This window comes from Musa acuminata, chromosome BXJ2-10 (genome assembly GCF_036884655.1).
Source record: "Musa acuminata AAA Group cultivar baxijiao chromosome BXJ2-10, Cavendish_Baxijiao_AAA, whole genome shotgun sequence".
Taxonomy (NCBI): Eukaryota; Viridiplantae; Streptophyta; class Magnoliopsida; order Zingiberales; family Musaceae; genus Musa; species Musa acuminata.
The window spans coordinates 26810261-26835430 of record NC_088347.1 but is presented as its reverse complement, the minus strand read 5'-3'; the positions used below and the strand labels follow the sequence as shown (position 1 = coordinate 26835430).

The 25170-nt window shown below is 44.1% G+C and overlaps 2 protein-coding genes and 1 long non-coding RNA gene across 3 annotated transcripts; 1 reads left to right on the top strand and 2 right to left on the bottom strand.

Annotated features, from left to right (window-relative positions):
* Positions 1-236: 236 nt before the first annotated feature.
* On the bottom strand, positions 237-8383 carry LOC135624833 (uncharacterized). The gene is made up of 2 exons (XR_010491799.1): positions 8171-8383; positions 237-2258 (listed from the first exon to the last, which is right to left on the bottom strand). It is a non-coding gene; the product is annotated as an uncharacterized LOC135624833 (long non-coding RNA).
* Positions 1334-2706, top strand: LOC135624832 (transcription repressor MYB5-like). The gene is made up of 2 exons (XM_065128842.1): positions 1334-1671; positions 1778-2706. Exons 1-2 carry the CDS (start codon positions 1334-1336, stop codon positions 2484-2486), a joined length of 1047 nt encoding a protein of 348 aa, XP_064984914.1. The 3' UTR covers positions 2487-2706.
* An 8950-nt stretch (positions 8384-17333) lies between the features above and the next one.
* LOC135625908 (protein DETOXIFICATION 51-like) lies at positions 17334-19557 on the bottom strand. The gene has a single exon (XM_065131037.1). It carries the CDS (start codon positions 19276-19278, stop codon positions 17599-17601), a length of 1680 nt encoding a protein of 559 aa, XP_064987109.1. The 5' UTR covers positions 19279-19557; the 3' UTR covers positions 17334-17598.
* Between the last annotated feature and the right edge of the window lie 5613 nt (positions 19558-25170).

The window sequence follows — 25170 nt, the reverse complement described above, 5'->3', positions numbered from 1 at the left end:
TGCTTTGTCTTTTCCAGGCTTTTTCTGTCAGCTGCAAATAGATTTGTGTATGAGATAAGGTGCTTTGTCTTTTGCAAGCTCGTTCATTCTGTCGATTTCAAATAGATTTCTGTCTTTTTATTTCTCAGCACCAGTAATATGAGGTAGGAACTAATAGAAATTTTAGTTGGGTTATCTGTAATTCCAAAAGCTCTACGTGAATTATAGATAAATATCGAATGAATAATCTTATAATCTTAAGAAAATAGACCCTTTTTTATTGTCTTAGATGGATGATGTAGCTCACATGTATTTTGGTGCTCAGCAACGTTTGTGCATCTGCAGGTGCTTTGTTCTTCGCCGTAGATAACGTTGCTAGAAAGAGTGAAGGAGAGCCGCTCCCTCTACGTTAACAGGCGTGCAATTTGTATTGGCAAGATGACCACGATGGGTCGCCAAGAACAACTAATGTGTCCAAACTATGGCTTCACGTACATGTCCAGATAGCTCAGCCAAGCAAATGTGGCTCCGCCGATGCACGCAGGTTCCATGGACATCCACATAGATTCTCTGGAAACGTGGCCAAAACGATGCATCTCTCCCTGTGCATATCAACCACAGAAGGAAGTCGGTCCTCTTGGCGTTTCCAACTTCATTGAATGGTTCCATTGACAATGACGATGGACACCAGACAACGGTAGGTGTTGAGTCCAAATCGTCTGCCTCAGCACTTGCACTATCTGAAGTCCAGAATGGATGGGCCTCGAACAGACTATATGAGCAACAAGGAGTAGTGCCAGGTTGATGTTGCTGATACCAAGAACGGCTTGCATGTAGAATGCTTTGGCCCAGGGTCATGAAGGAAAGCCCACCCGAAATATCCAATGTCTTTCTGCCTGCAGAGTGTTCGAAAAATTGACTGACAGTGAAGACTTCTGATGCCCCCGCGTTCCAGGATGAGAAGCGTGGCGACGGAGACCAGAAGGACTGGTTGGGACGAGGTTTCAGCGTCGGGTGTTTTCATATAGACATGATTTGGCCCGTGGTCACAAGTGGTTAGTCCCGGAACAACGGGACCCACACCCACTAAAGGTCGCATCTGCCCTTTGAACCAGTGGTCTTCGTCGCCAACTACACTTCCTGTCGTAACCGTTACAGGTGACCGCACGGATCGTGGCTCCCACCATTATGGTCGGCATGCACCTGAAGCTAATACTTTGGCCCAAAGAAAGCTCAAAGACAACAAGAATGAAAAGGGATAGAGCGAGCGAGTGAGCGAGAGATAGAGAGTAAGTAGAAAGATCTAAACGACAGAACACAAGGTAGAGAGAGAGAGAGAGAGAGAGAGAGAGAGATGAGGAACCCCTCACAGTCATCAGCTCCAGGCTCGTCATCGACGGCGGCGGTGGAGGTGGAGGGCAGGCGGCGTGGAGGGCCGACGCCGTGTTGCAGCAAAGTGGGTCTGAAGCGGGGCCCGTGGACGCCGGAGGAGGACGAGGTGCTGGCGAGCTTCGTGCGGCGGGAGGGGGAGGGGCGGTGGCGTACGCTGCCCAAGCGCGCTGGGCTCCGCCGCTGCGGCAAGAGCTGTCGCCTCCGATGGATGAACTACCTCCGCCCCTCCATCAAGCATGGTCCCATCGCGCCCGATGAGGAAGATCTCATCCTCCGCCTCCACCGCCTCCTCGGCAACCGGTCATCAGACACCATCGCCCCTTTCGATCTTTTCTTCTTTGGGATCAGCTCCTTAGGGTTTCCTCTTCATGTTTATGACCCGATCTTGTTGTTTCGACGACTGCAGGTGGTCTTTGATAGCTGGGAGGATTCCTGGGCGTACTGATAACGAGATCAAGAACTACTGGAACACCCACCTCAGCAAGAAGCTCATCAGCCAAGGCATAGATCCGCGCACCCACAAGCCCTTGGCCTCCTCCACTCCTGATGCGATCCAACAGCCTCTTGCACCACCGTCCTACACTAACCCTAACCCTAGCACAGTCCTTAACATCGATCCCATCGTCCTTCGTGCTCAGGGTACTCATCGCAGAGGCATCGGTGTTCAAGATAACGAGAGAAGCTTTTCGGACAGACAGAACCTTCAGCATGATGACGACGATGACGATGAAGGATGGCGGAACAACGAGCTACTTGATGGTGCTACAGGAAACCAAGAAGGAGGTGATTACGGTACCAGCGAAGATGGAGGGATTGGGATCGACTGTTACACAGATGATATCTTCTCCTCTTTCCTTGACTCGTTGATCAATGAGGATGCCTTCCAGCTGCAGCACAATGTCAGTAACAACGATGATAACATTATTCTCGACAACACCATCAACAACAACAATAGCGCTAATGGGAATAACCAAGAAATGCAACCAGCAGGCGCCTCTACTGCACCTTCAGGTCCTGTGTGCGGATTTGGAACCTTTTGGGAAGCAGGCTTTGTGGGTCAGATTGGTTTGGAGGAAGGTGTTCATGAGCAGTTTGCAGATCATGCAGGCAAGTAAATTTTACTTGGTTGGTAGATTACCGAGCTATATTTGTGTTGTGTAAATAAGAGCTTGAACAGAAATATGGGTTTGCAATATCTTGTTCAGCTCTGATCATGAATAGCTAGCGTGGGAAATGTAATCTTATGTTTACCAAAGTTTGTAATGATGATTTAAGTTCTAAATCTTTTATGCAAACTAATTTGTTGTATTAACTCAATTGATCAAAAGAGTAGCTCATGCCATTCAACAACCTCACAGCTGCTTCCCTTAACATTGCATGCATCTTTTCTGCCATTTGCTCTACTCACCAGCATCATAATATTATTTTTCATTTATTTAGGTGCACAAAGTATATGCATCTATGACCATATTGTTTTACATTCATTTTCTCGAACGTTCCATGAATATCAATCATTACATAAATAATGTCAAAAAAATTATTTAAAATAATACGAACATGTGTTGAGGAGACATATAGTTAGAAAAAGTAAAATAATTAATGTTAATGATATAAGGAGTGAGAAAGAAGAAATTCTAATAAAAAATAAAAATTATAAATAAAAATTTAGGCATTCTAAGCTTAACTAGACATATGATCTCTTACAAATTTCAATGACAATAATTGAAACTTATGATTTTATTATTATTATTTATAAATCACTCCTTGTGAAGAAAAAAATAATAACTTAATACTCCTTTGCTTCTCCTATATCTCATAAACAACTAAGATCAAGTTGTTCAATCAGTCCATGGTAGACATAATCTCTACTATGGATGCATGGTTGGTTATCTTCGATGCATGTGCATATTTTGCTTCATCAGATCACAAGAAAAGAAAAAGGTGAAAGAGAAGGCCAGACATTCAAGAGATATGAAACTAATAGAAACATTAATTAGTCAAGTACCACTTGCTAGTCAGCATATATTGATCTATGTAACATTTAGGACATAACCTATTAGTTTCTTTGATCTCATCAGTATGTGATGATTCATCTATGACATTGATCTGAAGTTTATCTTGTCAATGCACCATATCGTTGTTGCAATAGATCTTATACACGTTGACTAATCTATTTAGCATCGACATTGGGAGAATGGAACAATTGCACAATAAAATAAATTGACAATTCAGCATATTCATTGTACGCATTGAAGAAATTGGGCATTGAACGAATATATTAGACTCATAATAAAGAAATTTATTATTGTAGATAAAACAATGGAGCAAGAGATAGAGCAAAACGTTGTGACTACATCTAAGAAAAATAAAGGAATCGAGAGAGAGAGAGAAGATGACCTTATGATGATCATGCACGTTTTCTACAGCATAATAACACCTCTCGCCATGAGAAGTACGACTAATCACACATTATGCTGCGCAAGGTTTACATATAACGATGAAGGCTTCCTCAGCCGTTGGATTAGCTTCCCAAAAGAGTCCCCATACTCGAACCACGTCTCCCGCGGGCTATTTATGAGAGCCCTCAGCCCTGCGCGCTCTCCTCTCTCCAACAACCCTTTCTCTTCCGATCTCCTTCCTCTCCTTTATAACTACCGTCGCCGTTGCCTCCACCTTCTCATCCGATCTCCACCACCGCTGCCGCCATCTCGTCTGATCTCCGAGATCATCTCCCTCCGCTCCAATGTCAAGTTATTTTCCCCCGTGATTGAGGCGGTTTTCTTTCTTTGCCCCATTCCGTGCCCCCTTTAGATCTCGAGATCATTTCGATTTGTCTTGTTTTGTCGTTCGGAGTGGAAACTAGGGTTGTGGCTAGTTTTTGTTTGTTCTCGGAAGACTTTCTGATGTCTATCCTTTTTAAAATAGCAATTCTTTTTAGGTCTGTTTGGTTTTCTCACATCATTCATGAGATTCTGCTGGAAGTTATTAGTGTCCATTCTTGCTTTTAGGTGATATAAATATTTATTCATGGACTGATGAAGAAATTCTTAATGGCGGTACTCATGCTCTGTAATGGTTCTTTGGTAGCTTAGTTAAGCATTTATCTCCTGCATAGCAGATTAGATATTGGCGTTTCTACACATTTATCTATATTTTCATGTGGACGAGAATATAGATCTATAATCCAAAGTTTGTATCCATGTTTCTTAAAATGGGTTTGGGTTTGAATTTTTGTGGTAGGTGGATATCAAAGCAGTGGACAACGGGATGGTGGTAGGTTGAGGACATGCTAAAGATGTGTTGTTCTGTAGAGCATATGTTCTGGGTCATGATTTGAGATACGGGTTGAAGAGAGTAAGATAATATAAAATAAGCCAGGAAGGTTTGTACATATCATGCATGGTGTCAATTCTTCTTGAAAATTCGCAGACTAATCATTGATAATGGATATGGCTAGTTGATTAAGGTTCGAAGTTTTGGGATGCATCTAATATAACATGTATCAGGATTATCTAGATTCAATTCAGGAATTGCTTTTGGGTCAATATGACAATAAAATGGCTTCTGGCACATAGATGCTGCCTAACATTATCCTTCTTGTGTCATCATTAAGAGGTGCTTTATATTATCTGATCTGATTCGTTCCCTATCCTACAGGAATAGTTGGATTGGTATCTAAATCATTTGATGTGTGTCTCGATCTGGTCTACCTACTAACTTCATATGTTGTAGCTCAAATGATAATACATAACCTATGGGGAACAGAAGTAGTTTATCGGTGTAGCTTTGGTTATTACCTAACTTTGATTTACTCATTTGCATTCTTTCTTCCTGCTGTGTAGCTTCACCAAACTTTCTTTCCTCAAGCCTCTCAGATTCTAACAAATTTGAAGTCCAAAAGGAGACAAAGTGCTAATAGATCATTGGGATATCTTAGCAAAGTAGTTCCAGTCTTATCATGCTGGCTTATTTTTGCACTCTGTTTTATGCGGATATGATACATATGTCAAGCACTGAAACAACTGAAGCCTTTTAGAAGAGAAACATGAAGTTTCTGAATGGTGACTTATATCTCTATTCAATTACTGACCTATTTAGTAGATAAATACAAGCCTGTCTCATGAGAATAATTTTAGAAACCCTTACAAAGTGTAGTTGATATGGCTAGTGAACTGATGGACCAACTGAACAAACATTTTGCAGCCCAAAGTACAATCTAAAACATATGATTGCCATCTCAAGTAAAGCTTGTTGATCAGAAGCACTTGCTAGATATATTTCTTAATTCTTATCGTTTTTGTTGTGTCTAACAGTTAAAAGAGAAGAAGTTTTCGACCAGCAGTATACAAAAGAATCTTTTAAGCTTGGTATGTGCATTTCCTTCATTTATTGATTATGGTTGAATGGGGAAAATCTACCCTTTTTCTCTATACTTGTTATACTTGCAATTATTTCTCTAAGATAATCTCGACTTGTCATGTGCTTATGTCATTTGTGCATATACTTGTTTATGTTTTTATGAGATACATGTAGTATAATTAGATTTACATTGAGTTCAAAACGAATCATTTATTGTTAATAACCATCTTAAATCATAGTTATTAGGACTGGACCAAACAGTGACCCAAGAAAGCATTGTGTATCTGTCTGTAGCAGCAGCTACACAAGGCTTTACTCTTCAGACCTATGGCAACGGATCTGGATATAGATTTTGTGCAGGTTTTTTTTGCACCTTTACCAATGGTTGCCTTTGCTAAAAGTCAGTATCTTAGTAGAGACAATTCATTGACCAACAAATCCTCTTCGAAGACTTATGAGCATGGAAACATTGCTAGCCCAGGACTTGACGAAGTCCATGACCCATCACATCTGTGATGCTCTGTTTTGAAACCAAATTTGGTTGTTCGTTTAGGTCCGCAACCAACGTTGAAAGCCAAGTTAATATGCACCCATTTGGGAACACCAGTTCTATTCTGGCCTATATAGACTGTTCGGTTTGGTCTGACTGGAAGTTGAGTCTCTATAAATGCGACACCAACACAGCGGGTTTACCAGTGTTGCCCAACAGAAAGCAATAATTCGACAGATATTATATATCATACATGATCATTATATTTCAGGAAGGAGATTAGTGGTCATAACATCTTATCTGATATCATGATTGTTAGTACAGAATAAGGTAGGCACAAGAGCTTAGAAAACTACTTAGAACTTGGATTTTGACAATCAATGTATATGGATTTAGTATTCATATCCAATCACTTTGATTGAATATGATTTAAGTCCAACTAACTCATAATTCCATAGTTTGGGATAAGAGTGTTGAAATTGGTTCAAATCTTTTTTTTTCTTTTCAATTCAGTTCGATTAAAATAAGATAGGTTGAATTGGAATCGATTCATCTAATCAAATTGATTCAAAATTGGTGAATTTGGTTCAGTTAATTGATTAATCAATTTATAGTTTTAAGTAATTTAAAAATATATATTTTAAATGAATCGATTCAATTCAATTGAATCGAAACATAATATTAATCTAATTGGATGACACGAAAAGATTTATAAAATTGAGCACACATTAAATGTAAAATTAGGCTTAGGATAGTAAATTTAATTAAAATGATAACTTTTAAATTAAAATTAATTTGGTTCCATTTGATTCAAAGTGGTTAGTTGAATCAAAGAAGGGTATTCCAAATCAGAACCGTTTATAGTCTTTACAATTAAACCATTGATGAATTGATTTAGACTGAATCGATTTTAAATTAATAATTTTGATTTGATTTGATTTTTTTATTCGATTTGAACACTTCTAATATGGGATGAGTATGATCGGACACTTTGTGTTGAATATCTCATTAGTAGCACTTAGTGTTGATTTATCTTAAATTATGTTAGATTTGAACCAAAGTGGTAGATTTTTGACTTGCTAGTTTCTCTTAATCGGTGCCACACTTGCCTAAATGGCAGCAATATTCCCAGTTGGTAGTTGGAATCTTCTGGGAGGACTCAAGAACCTCCTCCCAGACCAAAATTGAGTACGGTCCTCTAGAGATGTAGAGAGAGATGTGCACTTGACAGTGGGACGTAGGCCGTATGGAGTTTTGTACTGCCACATTGTCGACCAAAATTAAAAGCTTCAACGAGTCCTAGGAAGAGGTTGATTATAGTCTAATGGAACGGCGAAATGAAACCATTGTTGCTTCTACACGCAAAAGAACAACGAAACAGAAAAAAGAAGAGCAAAAACAAGAAGAGAGAAAACCGACACCTTGCAGCCTCAAGAATTGAAGGACAAACAAATTAGGTGGGTTATCAAGTTGAGGTTAAGAATCGACGAGAGGCCGAGTGTGATGCTGATGTGCTTGTTCTTGGGTAAACCTGCTGCTTTCCCTTTTTAATTCCATATGATGGTTTGTTAGCGCTTCTATGCAATTCCACTATCGTCCTTAATGATGGCATACTAAAGGACGGAAAACCTCATGAACTATGTTAGAACAAAATGAGATTCTTAGCCCCGGACACTTGTAGACTACAAATGAAGCCGATTTGATTCATGCAGATGGTTTTGGATCGGTGGCAACGAAACATTCAACTATTACATATTGCCTCCAGCTATGTACATCGGACGCTGCAGATCGGAAGAATGTCTAAAGTTTGCAAGCAATATATCCTTTCAATCTCTTAATAGCATCAACATAATACCGACCTTGACTTGTACCCACGCTTCAACTAGCTAGGCTTAAGTAATTACGCGAGTTCCAGAATAAACTTCATGTGAACGAAAACTAACCACTGACCTGCAGAGGGGCTACGACGTTGTGACTCGATCTCCCGCATCAGCTCCTTGCGGATGTCAGGTGCAGCAGTTCCGAAGCAATGGCTGAGCTGTGTTCCTTTTCCTTTCATTCTGTTGAGGTATATAACCGATAAAACAAAGAACGCATCATATGTTTGCATCGCGGAACATGCACCTCCACACATCGTGCGCCTGAGTGACTCAGAATGGGAGGTAAGAATGTGAGATGTGGGATCGGTTTGTGGAGCCAATTAGTTGGTGGCGAATAGTATTTTGGATTCCAGATGGACGACGGGTGGCCTTCCGAACCAAACATTCCAAATCATGTTTCGTGAGGTATGGTCAGTGGAACAACCGTTCCACGGTCCACCGTGCGTACGTTTGACCCTCCTTGATGCACCCACTACCTGACACGCCTAGTTTGTTATGAATTATACATTTATGGTGGATTTTATCTTGCTTTTTAAATCGACGATCTTAATTTTTAAATTTTAAAAATCGAAATCGAACTATATAAGAGTTCATTTTGAAACCAGAATCAAAATCGACAATTCTGATTTCGGTTTCAATTCCTGATTTTGATTTCGAACTAAGCTGGTTCAATTCCAATATTCGACCGCTGGTTCACCATTCGGATCCTGCAGATTGGAAAGCATCATTTCGCGCTTAGATCTCGAGCAACATGTACGCTTGGTTTGGTAGCCGCGCGTGATGCTAATCGCCGGATTAATTAGGCTGATCGTTCTGGACCGTGAGCATCGGCCACCTCAGATCTTACTCGGAATGAGACATTGACGCGGCTACACCTAGATAAATTAATATGCAATATAATATTTTAGTGTCTTAGTATAGAGATTGACTCGATTTCTGTTGGTTTGTGGAAATGCCCAAAAGTTCCACACTATATTATTATCCTTTTTATTATCATTACAATGCCCCCGCTTTCATTCTATCAGCCCGGCCCCTCTCGCAAATATATCTCAGTGAGGAGACGAGGGCAGGTGGAAGAAGAGGGATCCCTAAAATTGAAGCGTCGGCAAAGATGGCGAGTTGTACATCGGCTTTAAACGCCAAATCTCTGAGTTGCATCAGCCCTGTCCGTTGCCCTTCTCAAGCAGGTGCCTTCGGATCCCCCTCCCCACTTTGGTTGCTAGTTTCCATTTGATTACACCAACTTTCGTCCTTGTTCATTTCTTGTGGTTTATGTTAAGATTTTGATGGGAGTTCGGGTATTTCTCGGTTTATCCGATACCTTTAATTTAAGTTGCTTCTTTCAACGTGCCTCAATTTTCGTTGTAAACCAATACTGTGAAAAATTGGCAGTGTTACTGCGATCTGTGACGGTCATGGTTAAGGTTGTAATCGAGCCAATTTGGGTCGAGGCTACCATGTTCGAAGTTGACATTAAATGTTAGCATGAAGCCCAGTTGAATGATTAATTTTGGCTCGTTACCTACTTATATATGGCCTTAATATAGTCTTATTTTAAATCAAGCTAAGCTCAAGCCTAAACGTTTACCCCTTGTCTACTAGAGCATCACTCACAACCAGGAAATTCGGGTTTTAATCCCCATCATGCTCAAGTTGTACAGTTCCTCATTGTTATAGAAGACGATGCATCTCCATTATCTTTTGTGGGATTAAACTGACTCGAGTGAATAATATATGTCCCCTACTTGGGCAATGTGGTCCATTTAAAAAACAAAAAAATTATCAATTATTCTGTTTTCAATTGCAGACTATTGTAACAAAACTTTTTTTTTCCATTTGAAGGCTCTTTATCTATGCCCTTGGGAAGTGATTAAAATCCGATTCCGCTAGGTAAGATATCAGAACTTTTTGAAAGGGGAATTTGATTCCTTCAAGAATGAGATTTGACATGTGATTTTTCCAACCAAACCATAGGAATTGGCATTTGTGAATTCTGATTCCAGTTCTAGCCAATAAATCCCGTAAATTAAATGCTACATTATTGTACCACTGGCAATAAAATGATTATTCTCATAACATGATTATCTCTTTTTAGAATTAGTAAGATACTGACAATGAATTCAATTATTCAACTGTTATCTAAGATTTTTCTGGCAGGATGAGATAAATATTACAACTTTTTTTTTTTTGCTGTTTGTTTCCCCTTCCCCTTTCCTTTGATTTCTTCGTGCTTCTTTGCTTGTCTCTTAATTGTACTCTCTTTTGTTATTGGTTGTCAGGCATGCCTAGATGCTGGATCTTTTTATGTGATCAATCATGGAATTAGCAAAGAGTTAATGGATTAAGTTTTTTCTCAAAGTAAGAAATTTTTTAATCTGTCTATTGATGAGAAAATGAAGCTGCTTCGAAACAAGAAACATCGAGGTTACGCTCCTTTTCTATATCAGAATTCGGATCCCGATAATCAAATAAATGGCCTGTGTTAATTCTTCTCTTGTTCATTTTTTAACATTCACCTTTTTAGGCCTGTTTTTTGGTCGTCATCTGCTAAATATATGAGAATCAGAATTTGCTGAACCTTTGGCTCGAAATCGATAGTTTCTAAAACCTGCAATATGTAATGATGTATTTGCCATCAATCTGCCTGAGAAACAGAAAGACTGGTACTATTTTTAATTATTAGTGTCATATTTGTGAACCTACAGTTTTTTTTATTCTCTTTGAAGTGTTTGGTGCTATTACTCATATTTTATGGTGGATATATTAGTCAGCAAAGGATAATCCGTGTGAGAAAGTTTATTAGGTTGGGTTTATAATCTGAAAGAGTACCTGCTAGACAACCTTAGGGAAAATTTTAAATATACAAATGATAAGGCTAATTAACCTGATTTGCTCGATACAGGATAGTCCTTCCATTTAGCAATAAGGGAAACTGCAACTTGATTGGATTAATTGGTAGAGTTTGAGCTAGAGAACTCTCGGAGGAACAAAAGATTAGAATTAATAAATTACCAGGAGTTATAGAAGAATGCCATGGGAAACCGTTACGGCCAAGGGACTTGTCTCGACCGAAAGAGAAGATTGCTGAGTTAATTTTCTCTGCAGAGAAAGGGGCTTCTAGATTAGCGACAGATGAAGCTGGTTGGAAATCAGGATAAATTTCCCAGTCCATTTTTCAGGGATTGTCATGCCGGAAAAGCTTTATACAAGAATTTCAGACCTCATGTGGATCATCACTTGTTCTATTTCTCTCCATAATAAGTGATACGTAGTTAAAATTTCTCCCATTTCTTATAAAGCTTGCATTCTTCTTGCTAAATTTTATATTTTTTTAAACATATTTGTTTTCTATGTCTGCCTATTGTAGTATTGCTTATCTCTCTTTAAATGACTTTTCTATCTGCTAACATGCACCTTGAGACACTGCAATTTTTAGTCTGTTGCAATAATTTTTTTCTCTGTTACTGGATGATAGAGCATTCAAGTGGAATCGCATCACTCAAAAATCCTTTAATACATTATTTAACTGTTTTTTGTGCAGTTTCCGTCTAGTGTACTAGTATATATATATATATTTATTTATTTATTTATGTAGAAGAAAGAATAGAGAAAGCAATCATTAACTGTCTTTCTAATCTGCAAATAGCTTAACTGAAATTGGACCTTCCTGCAAATTGTTTATTTTTAGTCTGCTTCATTTTAATAGGCATGTCTTTCTATAGATCTGTGCTTATTGCTCTTTGGTTTCTAGGTGATTATAAGGAGGGATATCTTATTGGCATCGAAGTACCTGATGATATTCGGTCAGTATACTAGTATTTTATAATTTTTGTTTTATATTTGTGATTTTAGATAATGTTATAGGGTGCTTTGAGATAGCATTAGCGTTTCTAGGTTATTTTTTTTATTTATTTATCTTAAATCACAAGACTGAAATGATTTATCTTCTATAAGATAGAATTTTATTTATTTATATAATTATATTATATTGTTTATTATATATATGGGCCATACAATTTTTTTTGTAACCTTACAGACATACATTCATTTATCTATTTTATTTATTTACTTATTTAAATTTAAAAAAATATGTATTCACTCTTGAATAAATATTAATTTTTTTGAACTTTTGAAATATAATTTTACCAAGCAACATTTATATCGATACACATTTAAAATACAGTCTTATTCTATTGTTTACCAATCATTCAAAGTATTTTACGATGGTACATCGATTAAAATTTTTTTTCTTCAAATAGGTGTAACAAATATAAATACGTTTCAAACACAACACAAGTATTTTATGTTTAGACTGAATTCGGACAATGCACTAAAACTTGTTTTTATGTCCAATCAGATTCCCTTCATTTTTTTTGCCTTTTTTTTTGGGGGCGGGGGGATCCAAGTCATGAGTGTGTTGTGGAGTGTATGCCAACTTGCAAGTCCGAGGCAAACCCACCCAAGTAAGTTCTATATAGTGTGTGACATGTATTAAATTTTCATTTATAATAGTGGTAATAGATCAAGAGTTTATGTGTTCTAAATCACCATAGTTAGCATTCGTCTTCGCATTGTGAATTGAATTGCTCAAGAACCAATCATATTCCTTGTGCTCGTTCTTTAAACCTAGAGAAGCATTAATATCGGCCTTATTGAGCTCGATCACATGGCTAACATATACTTTGATGATTTATGCTTTCGATCAGGTTCCCTGCAATGGATCGTCCAGCATACCCGCTCCAAAGATACTACGATGCACATGCCGACCTGAGCTTGTACGGTAAACACTTTAGCCTTAAAAGAAGAAGACATCGAGTTTCTTCGCAAGATTGTGACTGTTCTTTCATCCTTCTCATTAGAATGCTCTGTGCAGTGCCTGTGACCGTCGAAATCTGATATGACTGCATCAAGTTTTAGTTCCTACTGAAGTTGCTGCTCGGCAAGATGGTCCTATCGAAGACAAAAGAGGCTTCTTAATGGGCCTCCAAACTGTGAGCAGTGGCCTTCGTGTCAATCAATCACCACTCTAACTCGATCCATAATGACAGGAAGGAAGGAATGGCAAGATCGTTGACCAATCAATCAATGCAACTGAGAAAATATACTTACTGTGACAGCTCCTCAAGTCCCATCCATGCCTCGACGGGTCTCGCCGATCCACAAGCCAAGCTACCCATTGGGGCGGACGTCCCCCTCATCGAGTCTGTGCCAACCTATCAAACTCGGGACCATATCCGTGCGTTAGATTGTCACTCTGTCGACAGCAAGGAGGACGGTACCACCGCACGACGGGCATGGCCGAACCATGCGGCAAATGTTAGGCGTGCGTCACTCGATTTCGCAGTGTCGACGTAATTATCGGCGCGTGTTGGGATGGATAGTTAACGGAGCGGTAATTTGAGGAGACGAAATCCAATAGGAAGCCTCCCATGCTTTGTGGAGGCAATGCCAACCGGCGTCCACGAGGATAGTGGTCCTTCTTCTCCCCATGTGACCTGCGCGAGCCAAGTTTTCGGGAAATGGACCACGAGATCCGGGCCTCGATTCATTAGTGCCATTTATTGGTCCGGACAAGGCCATTGGATCGGGCCCATTTACAAGGAAACATACGTGCGTGTCTTCGTCAGACGTCTCTCTCTTTGCCCCTTTGGTCATGTTACCATGTACCCCGCCTTCCCTTCCTCGTCTCCACTCCGCCTCTCGCCCACCACCTGTTTGATGCCAGGCACTGTTACCCCCCTCTGCTGGGCAGTCCATCTCCTGGGCCTCCTGCAGTGTCATCGGTTGAATGTGTGCATGCATTCCAACAAACATCTTGGGTGCATCTTTTTTGAGCTGGTCACATCAGTTAAAGATTTCAAAAGATGCAGAGTTCATTGTGCAATCTATATGATCCAGATGCTCCTCACCTCAAGTACTACCATAGAGGACTAGCTGCCAGCATCCACATCAGGGAAAAATACTTATCTGACTCATCTCTTTTTGGTGTTCCCAGACATGGTTTTGGATCCATTCCAAGTTCCAAGGACTCATTTTCATGTCTGAGTTGATGCTCTTTCATCTGTCTTCACATGTACCAGTGCAAGGTTTTGGGTGTTTGGGTTTGGTCATGTTGAGATATCATGAGGTTCTGGTACTTCACCTCTTATCCTGGGTAGGTCTGTGGTACTTGCTGCCCTCAAGGTTTCACCCCTCTTGACCATGGCACCAAACCATGCTTTGGCACGGGCCCCTCTGTCAACCTCGGAGGAAAGCAGCCATCATGGGCCTGAGTACATGAGCTCAACAGGAAGACATGATCGGAGAGCACATAGCAAGTGTGGGGGTGACATGTTATGCCAATTCGAGGAAATGGAACAGTGTGCACATACAGTATATGTTACGACGCACACACGCAGCAGATGGCTTCGAGTGGAGGAGATTGTGTTCTCTGTGGTTGATTCCTTGGTGAACTGTTCGAAAGCTAATGCCTTCACTGAGGCTTGATGTCTAACCCACTCCAGACACATCCACACCATCATGAGGTATGATGTCCAAGAAACTGATGTGAGCAAAGGCAAAGAAAGAAGAACAGGCACAAAAAACGCCTTCAAGATCTACCATAGAAAGACAACCGAATGCATAGGTTGCATGTGAGATGCATAATGGTGAGGGATGATGCTGTCCTCTCCATCTAGCTCCTCTGCTATGCCAACATCTAGGAATGGCAGTCATGTGCCACCCCTATCTATGACTCTACCTGGGATGATACAATGTTTTCTTTTTCTTTTCTACCTGTTTTGTTTCTCCATTTTATTCGTTTATGATTATAAGTCCATCCATGAAAACTGGACATATGACATGATTTGGTGGATTCTATTGTGTATATAGATCGCTAATTGATGTAACATCCTATTGCACCATGGAATAAATCAAACAGGATCAGAAACTTACTGGGTTAAAGAGTAGCATCATCAATGAAGCTCGTTCTCGAGTAGTCATATCAAATAAAGGTGATGATGCGTGTCTGCATGAACAAAGACGAAAACCAAATAACTCTACATCATCTGTATGATCCTAAATATTTCGTATCAGAGACATCAAGTCAACTTTGCTAGTGGAATGGAAAGCAAAACTTGCATTCATTTAATGCATAGGGACATATGACTAATCATTCTATTCTTCCACTATTCCCACTGGATGAAGAATTCAAACCAATCTTATTCGTTCTCGAACACTACTCCACCTTATATCGCCATATGAATAATTGTTATGCACCCTTATGCTTATAGGCTTTGGAATCTGTCAACTCCTCTGTTTCAAGGCAAAAAGAGGCTTCAATAATCTACACTAATCCAACTCAAAGTCAGGGAAATGTATATGCACCTTTATTTATATAAATACTTGCACATCATTACACCTCTGTGATTCCAACTTTGTTGTCCAAACCTATGGTTTAACGCAAGCAAAAATTTGAGATCAAATAAGTCTCTTTCTCAGTGCAACTGCAAGGCATCAAAACATGTAGCTTCTTTAATTGCCATGTCCAGCTGACTAAGATCCCCCCTCACCTCAGTCCACTGCTACAAACCTAACCTCCTCCTACTGCTACAACAACCAGTGACATGGTTAGGCTCCGTAGGATTCTTCCTTCGGCTTTGTGGTTCCTTTGAACTTTGTTGTGAGGAGGCGCTCTGCTGCTTCTATCTGCGTCAAGCAAAAGTGACAAGGAGCACAGGAGGAAGCAACAGGTGAAGCTAGCTAGGGTCCATGGGAGAACAGTGGCACCTGGCCTAGGGTGTGCCACCCCCCCCTCTGGTCTCATCCACTGCCATGTGACTTGGCCCTGACATGCTTTGGGAGGATTGGGTGGAAACCAAGCCGTGGGTCCAAACCCTCTCCCTGCTCAGCCACACTCGCAGTTTTCTTCTCTCCGTGTCGCATAATATAATGCTGGTGGGGAGGAGGGGCTCGCAAAAATGATGATTCCTGCAAGGTCTAGGTTTGTCGCCTCCTGCATGGGAACCCGGTGGTGATTCAAACCTTTTCCTACGTGACAAACTCTTCACTGCCTATACCTCTCTCTCTCTCTCTCTCTGCAGTGGCCGTGTAGGACCTGAGAGGGCGCTCAGCCATGCTGCTGCCTCAACTTTGGAGGGAGGGATTAAAAAGAAGATGTACTTGAAGTCAGTGCATTGCAACTCTCGTGTCATTTGTCCAAACTTCACCCTGTTTCTCTATTCTTATGGAGTTAAGCAGAGTGAAATGTACTTCCGATCAATGATGGGGTAGATTCAGAGAGTTGCATGCTGCATGGTCCCAAAAATGCTCGGCCTTGAAGACCCACTAAATAGCAGATGCCATGTCAGTATCATCCAATGTTCCTGTGTTCATGAGATCTAAGGGTAAAAGATCCGTGCATCGATCGACCTACTTGTCGTTTGACGAAATGACTGTGCAATGAAGTGCGATGGGGCCATGGCCTCGGGGGGTGGGGGGTGGAGTTTGGGTGAAGGAGGGAGGCAATCACGTGCACCCATCACTCTCTAACCTGAGGCCAAGAGCAGCCATCCCCTTCCGTAAAATAGACGTGGGAGCTTCCGTCCACATGAGCAAACAGGCTGCACCACCACCCTCGTGCCCCTTCCCCCGCCCCGCTTCCATGTCCTCCCCCGCCGTGGACCAGCCGCTTCCTGGCATCAGACATGGGGTGTCCTGTTCCCTTTCGAGCGGTTCTCTTCTTAGGACACAACCAAAACACCCACACAGTTGACATGACTCATGCCCTCCCGCCCTGTAAAAGATCAATGGCAGCAGTCGATAACAGTTGTGATGGATGATGACAAGCAACAGTGGCTGCGTTATGATGGTTGCCGCTTACGTTTTCGTCGGCGGAGAAGAGGGAGAGAGAATAGATGCTCCCAGGCAAATTGACTTTTTGATTCTCCAACACTTTTTAATGGGGAGCAAACGATAGTGCCATCCTAACACCCTTGCGAGCTGGACCATCATCATCCATAATGGCTTGCTAATGACGCGCACCGAGCCATGTCCCGAAATCTCGAATGAGGAGGAGAATCATGATTTCTTCCGTGTTTGATAGCATAGCTAGCCATGACAATGAACTTGATCTTGTCCCTCCCCTCTCCTTGCTGGATACAGATGGTTATGCACCGCTCTCGAAGCTACTCTGCACCTGTTATCACCAGGATGATAACAACACTATCTTGAACTGAGAAAGGAGGCTGATAATATAAGCAAAGAAATATCACGTTGAACATGAGGTGATAATGTACATATTTCACACCCAGTTTACACCCCGATAGAATTATTAGTACAATCGTTCATCGAACAAAGATCAACGTAAGATTTCTCATCGAGATGTCGACGAAGAAGATGCTAAAAAAACTGTGTTCTTCTCTTCGGTTATAAAGTTAGAGATTAAAATAGATTTAGTCCATCAATTTCTCTCTACCTTCCAAATTCCAGACAAAATTGTCATTTCCAACCCCCACATTACTATCTCTCGAGATCGCACACCTTGATCGAGATCAGCGGTTCATAGCAACACGTCACACCCTTCGCGGCCACCTCCTCTTCCTCCTCCACCAGCTTCGCCGCCGCCGGCTCGACCTTCACCTCCTCCAGCACCGGTGGCGGGGCGGCCTCGGCGCACGTCAGCATCTGGGCCCGCCGGGCCTGCGATTCCCAATCGGTGGTGCCCACCGCGTGCAGCATTAGCCCCGCGCAGCAGACTTGGGCCGCGAGAAGGCCCATCCATAGCCCGACGAAGCCTAACCCGAGCCAGAAGCCCAGCCCGACCGCCACGGGCATCCCGACCAGGTAGAACGCTCCCAGGTTCACGTGGGCCGCCCGGGCTGGCCGCGCGCTCCCGCGCAGGACTCCGCATCCCACCGTCTGCGGGCAGTTGCCGAGCTCGCACAGCCCCACCACCGGCAGCGCCGCCGCCGTCAGCCGCAGGATCTCGCCGTCGTCGGTGAACATCCGTCCCCATCGGTCCCTCACGCCGGCGGTGAAGAACATGGCGGCGAGGCCCATGACGGCGGCGACGATCACGGACACGGAGGCGGACACTCGCGCCCGCCCCGGGCGGTTGGCGCCCAGCTCGTTGCCGACGCGCGTGGAGACCCCGAAGCCGAGGGAGGAGGGGAAGACGTAGACGAGGGCGGTGGTCTGGATGAGGACGCCCATGGAGGCGACGGCGGGCCTGGGCTCCGGGAGGAGGCCGCAGAGGAGGATCATGAGCTCGTACCACCACCACTCGAGGCACACGGAGACGCAGCTGGGAGCGGCGAGGCGGGCGAGGGGGGCCCACCCGGTCAGGCATGCGGCGGTGGGCCCGCGGGGCGCGTGGGGGATGAGGCAGAGGAGGAGAGCGAGGTTGGAGGCGGCGGCGGCGGCGGCGACGCCGGGAGCGCCGAGGCGGAGGTGGGTGACGAGGAGATAATTGGCGGGGAGGTGGACGGCAGCTGCGAAGGCTGCGGCGGTCGTGAGCGGCTGCGTGACGCCCTGGGACCGCAGGTAGATCCGGATGGGGTGGATGAGGGAGAAGGAGAGGAGGTCCGGAAGGGCGAAGAGGAGATAGGCCTGGGCGAGGGCGGTGATCTCGGGATCCTGGCCGAGGAATAGGAGAATCCGGGACATGTGGAACCATAGCAACGCGATGGGCACGGAGGAGCAGAGGAGGAAGAGCACGGAGCGGTGGAAAGTGAGCGCGAGGAGGTGGGGCTGGTTGGCGCCGAAGGCCTGGGAGCAGAGTGGCTCCATGCCGAGGGACAGACCGGAGAGCACCGAGTAGCCAGTGATGTTGGCGAAGGCGATGGCGAGGGAGCCGGCGGCGAGGGGAAGGTCGCCGAGGGACCCGAGGAAGAGCATGGACAGGACGGAGCGGGAGTAGATGAGTAGCGCCATCAGCGCAATGGGGAAGGAGAGGCGAAAGAGGGAGCCGGCCTCCTGCAGCGTCTCCGACGGCGACGGCAAGGGAAGCAGCGACTTCTGGGTGATGGTTGGCTTCTGTGGGGCCTCGAGAGCAGGTGATTTATTGCTATGACTGGATGGTTTGGAGACAGGAACGAGGGTGAGATAAATATGGCCCGGAGGGAGCAGGGGATTCTTTTCGTGGGGGGAGGCCATGGAGACGGAGACGGCGCCGGCGGCTGTGGTGGTCGTGCTGCACATCGTGGAGTCGTCAGCCACCGGAATTCAGAGGCTCTACCACGAGCTCTACCTATCGGAAGAAGCTGAGCGATAAGAAAACAGAGCACAGAAGAGTTTTGGGTTGTTTCAGCGAAGCGAACAAAGACGTCTGCTCTGCTCTCTTCCGTTTCGTATGCGGAGAGGAGGGATGGAAGCGAAGCGGGGAAGGCTCAATGCTTGCGTTTCCAGTATGGGGTCTATTAATATAGCGGGCGGGGACGGGGGGAAGGGGTCAATTCCTGCGATTAAATTAGCCGTTTCCCTTCTCAATACCCCCCGCCCCGACTCTGAGATGTGGCTCCTCTCTCCCTCTCCCCCCACCCCTTGAAAAGGACCTCCTCGTCATTGGTCATCCTAATATTCTTTTCCTCTGGGTTTGGGTTTCCATCTGTGATCCTTGTATGTACAAGCTTCATTTTGATGAATGATATCGATTCAAACCTATGACAGCATCCCTTTAATCTGGACTTCACCAGGAAGACAAAATCAACTGGCTTTCTGTAACCCGAGAGCCGTCTTTAGAACAGTCGGCGATAAGTGCCATATATGAGATTTCTGAGAAAGGTCGTATGTAACTGAAATGAGGTCAAGATGACATGCAGGCCCAGACGAGACCGACCAAGCTCGCTCATGGTGAAGCCTGCTTCCGTATGAGTCTTCCAACGCCAACCATGTTGGCCATGAATCGGACAACCTGCAAGTCATCAATTTTTGGGCCATCAGTCTGACAACCTTCAATCAGTAGCCATTTATTCGTCAAAGGACAGACACACCTGTTCTCCATCTCTTCCGAATAGTTCCCCATCTTGTTTCCATCTTCCTATTACCATCTAATTTTGTTCCCGGAAACAATGGCACATCAGTCTCTCAGTTTGCTACAAGAACGTAAACCATGCATCTCTGGTCTCTCCTCCTTGCGCAGGCTCCTCGTACCCTCAGGTGGAGCTTCCTTCTCCTCATCAGCCTTCTTTCCGGGTTGAACCCAACCGGAGAAGTCCCTCTCCACCTCCCACAAAAACCTACTTTTCATCAAGTCGTTCGAGTTTAGGATCCAATCTCGAATTCCACACGAGACTCGCGAAAGTTCCTCAGTGGGAACCACTACGTGAAACCCTAACGCAGACGTGCTCTGCTACGGGGAGAGGGAGCACGTGCGAGCGATGGTAGTAGTAAGAGGGAATGAGGCGGGGAGGAGGAGCCATACGTAGCGTAAGAAGGGAGCTTTGCTTTTGTTCTTTTGGAGTCTCGTGCTCTGTTTCCTTGGCTAGGTCGCGGTCCTCCGGGAGGTGGATGGAGACGAGGGAGTGATGTGCGCACGGGTACGGTGACTCGCTTGAGCTTGTACTTGGCCTGTGTCAGCGTTGGAGGGAGGCGCACAACCTGGCCGGTGTGGTGGGCCTTCCTCACCTCGCTGGACGGCTGGAGTTTATCCCCCATATTAAAAGCGACGAGTACTATGCTTCCGAAAGACCGTGTGTTCGCGTGTCGTGACGGAAGGGTCCCGCACAGCTGCCAATCACGTGTCAGGTAGCCTCGGCGGGAGAAAACAGTGGTGGGAAGAAAAGTTTGCTGCATGGTATACGTGCACTTTTTTGCGTACGCCAAACGAACGCTGTGGCGAGTGTTTGCAGAAATCGGCTCCAAGCTCCATCGTAGATGCAGCACAAAGGGAGTACGGTGTTTCTTCTTCTTGTTCTTCTCTGAGAAAGAAGAGAGAGAGAGATGAAACTCATGGGGACGTCTGTAAACTATTTCCGAAAATAATTCCATGTTCTTGGTAAATCATAATGGCAATCTTTAATTTTAGAACCGGGAGTTGCAGTGATGCACAGTCATGGCATGTGTTGTTGTTCTATTTGCACGGATCACAACCAAACTTCTTCGTCTCAGGAGGAAAAAAGAACCCTAAAAAACAGCAAGTGGTGGGAATCATAATTGATCGTATAACAGTAGGCAGAGAGTATATATAATAAGTCGATCTGCATGGTACAGTCCATGGCGCTCTGTTCTTCGTCCTTGGAAGGATCGCACTGTAGGGCAATGAGAAGAATCAAACAAATCTTTACAAGATTTAAAAGAGCTCCATAGAGAGGTAACACTAATCTCCTAGCCTTAGGGTTGGTATACATGTCTGAGAGAGGGAAACAACTCTCACCACCTCTTAATACTTAAAAATGTATATGACCATGAACTGTTATTGATGTACGTGCTTTATCGTGCAGCGTAAATGGTAAGGACTTGGCATGCACACTCCCTCCACCTCTCTGCACCTCCACGGGCTCAGCACTTTGACGACTGAGACAGTTCTCTAGAAGTGTGCAATCAATGGCGCCAGGAGCTCCCGACACCGGCATTGTTTGCCATTTGCGAGGCCTGTCGCAGTCGGAAAGGGAAGAGAGCAATGGCAATAAAGAGAGAGAGAGGAGGAGGTGATCTGCGAGTGCCCAATTCAACGTGTCGCGGTGGGAGGATCCTGGCCCTCGAATCAGGATAAGCTTGTGTGTAGGCATTGCCTGTGACACAGTCCATGCTGTGCTTCGAGTGATTGGGATTTTCCGGTCCAAAAAGAGGGAAGCATGGAGAGAGGATGACAATGCCAGCTTCGATTGTGGTTGTCATGATCTGCATATTTATCCATCCTTTTGTCGTCCATGTAGTTGATGGATGGGTGTGTCAGCTACGGGCCATGTAGCATCAGCAAACCTGGCTATGGAGTTCAAATTTGACCTGCTTCTTCTCCACTGCGTGTCGTAGTGGTTGCAGATAAAAAATCAAAGCAATTGCTGCTCAACCTTCTTCCTCGATCGCCCACTCTCAATGGCAATCAAAGTGCTATAGCAGTGTGGGACAGTCACTACTCATATACTTGTTGCATACATGTATTTACATAGTACACGATTGACGTCTAAAACTGTACTGTTATCAGATAGATCATGCTAGGGCACCTGATATCACCACGGTTTGATTGCCCTACCGTCATCATCTCGATCAAGCCACAACATATTCTTCTTCCCTCTCGTTGTCCACCACGTAAAACTTGTGCACCTTGAATGGTATAGGTATTTCCCCCATTTGCCTACCGATACATATTAAATCACTGGTCATGGACCAAGTGGGATGTGATCTACTGTACTTTTCCCTTTGAAAAGGTCACCATCTTTCTTTTCCTGCTTCATGTATCATGTGCTGCTAATCCAACCTCTGTCACCCAAGTGGGAAGTTGAGAAGGTGATGATAATACGTTCTTCGTTCTTTAATCTCCTGAGTGCTTCAGATCGTGGACACATTCATTGACTGCTCGTTCGTTGGCTGCATAATCCGCTCCCACTGACACTTGATAAATATGAATCGTAGATATGTGTCTGACATCCTGATTGAATTTATTTATTTATCTCTCAATAAATCACGACACCGATACCGCTCTCTACGTGGTTTTAGAGACCCAATGATTTCCTAACGTAGAAGTTTCTGATACTGCTTTCGTCATGGTTTGCCAGCACATTATGATTCTACTTCGATTTGATCACGTCTTGTCACCGTACTCAGATTATTTGGACTTAGATCTTGTCAGCTTGCAGATGTCACGTACCATTGATGACGGATTTGACCGCCAATTATTTCTCTGCCTTCCTTTCGCCTTCTTTCTTCAAACCCTAACTTTGGACCTCGAAAGTCTCAAATGGCAAGCCCGTTCATACACGGTTTCAAAGACGAGTGGTGCATTCCGGTTACTAGCCACGAGAGGTGTCAACTTTCACGTCCCTGAAAGGGTAAGGAGAGAGAGAGAGAGATAGAGAGTGTGTTGCATGCGTGCGCTTGCACGCACACATTGATGTGAACGTGCCAAATAATTCGGCATGTACGGTTGACCGAGTCCAACCGAAGAGGCCTACAAAGATTTGGAACGGACTGTGGCTGACGAGAGATTTGGATGTGGATGACGGCATCATCTGCGCTTGGGCTGACCAACCTGACTCGAGCACCAAGAAAGTAGCAGAAATGGTTGATTAGGTTACTACGTGTGTGTCGCATGCACTTGAATTCTCTACCGTATCATCGATGTCGAGGAAAAGCTCGCAACCTGAAAGCTTCAGAGAGCTTATCCGATTGCTTCGGAAGCAATCAATGTTCTTCTGCATCCCTTCCGGAAAGGACCTTATATAACATCATTGCCTGAGGACTTGATATATATAAAGACAATGAAGTGAAGTAGGGTGGAGAGCAGTACACCAAACGTGTAGACGATGAAAAGGGGAGGAGAAAAGAAATAGTGCGTCCACGACACAAAACCTCAGAGTAATCGGTTCCACCACGAAAGGCCTGCAAACCGATAATGCGTGATCATGTCATGGTGTTCGGCACTAATCAACTGCCGTGAATTATACGTTAGACGATCAAAAATCTGCTTGCAATTCTTCTTCCGATCCGACGATTCTTGAGGTAGAGCAGAAACCGTGTTCAAGCCTCTATAAACAATGATAAGGCCTATTTTGATCCCAAGACATGTCACAGTCGATGTCATACGCCAAATCAGAATCCGTATCAAGGTGTTGTTCGACCTACGTACCACCACGCCAATCCGAGAATTAGCAAGGGAAACACTATCATACGTCAAGTCAGAATCCGTACCGAGACGCTGTTTGACATGTCCTATCCCGGGAACCTGGGCTGGCGTCATCTGACGTGGCTCTGTGCATCCCGAGACGGCGGCCGGTCGGAAGTGCCGTCTCAACTCTCGAAGATCATGGGCCACGTCGAACCCGAGTGCAACCGACCATAGTACAATAGTATAAAAGCCCTTGGCCGGCATTCGGCCAAAGGGGAGGGCAAAAAATAATTGAACCCACAACTGACTTGCTTGTTGGAGGGGCCAAAGTCGGGAACCACTTGACGAAGACCATTTTTGCAGGCAAACGACCACCCGCGAGCCACGAGCGCCTCGACCTGGGAATCGCCATCCAGTGAACGAAAGCGAGCTGCCAACCAGCCCGGGAACGGAGAGACGCTGCTCGACACATACGGGGCCCGGACCGAGAAACACTGATCAACACCCCGTTGCGAGGGCCCAGCCTACCTCAGCGTCCAACTCAGTCGGTAGAAGACTCCCGACATCGATCCGTGGACCGAATCGTACTGACTCACCAGCCATGACACATTTGTTCACCAACAAACATGGCTTTGTCCTCGTCAGGCATAGGTCGAAGTGAGTCCAACCCAAGTTGATCGATCAAATTTGACCTGAACCGAGTTTGTCGAGCAAATTGACCTGACCTGACCTGGATTGATCGACCCAAATCAAGCTCGTCGGAGAAATTGACCCGACGTGGCTGGTCCGTCAAAATTGTCTAACATAGGCATAAGACTTGAGATGATTCAACTTCTCGAGAAAAAGCGAAAGTTGAAGTCGAGAAGATATGTATATCTCTAAGTCACTTCTCGACGTTATCCTTCTCTTTTTCGGACGTGAGGTTTCATTCAATCGTTGCGTGTCACATAATTCCCTTTTGTCAACGTCCAAGTACTATGGTCACTTGCATGGCCATGAATGCATCAAGAAACCTCGAAGAAAGAAGAAGAGAAGGGGGACACGACAGTATGATGCTGATTCCCGCTCCTCCTTCCTTCCTCGTACATGAAGCATTCCTTGTTCACGATGTGGATGAACATGTGTAGCCACAAGGAATCTTCTTAGAAAACATTAAAATACTCTTCACTGAAAAAACATTAGTCTTCTACTCTTTACTGAGAATCTTCTTAGAAATACTAGGATGGACATTTTCTTAAATTTCTACACCTATTTTGAATGAAATAAATAGTTAATTTCAGAAAAAAAAACTTATCATTCGATAACTAATGAAAATAAACCTTTGATTT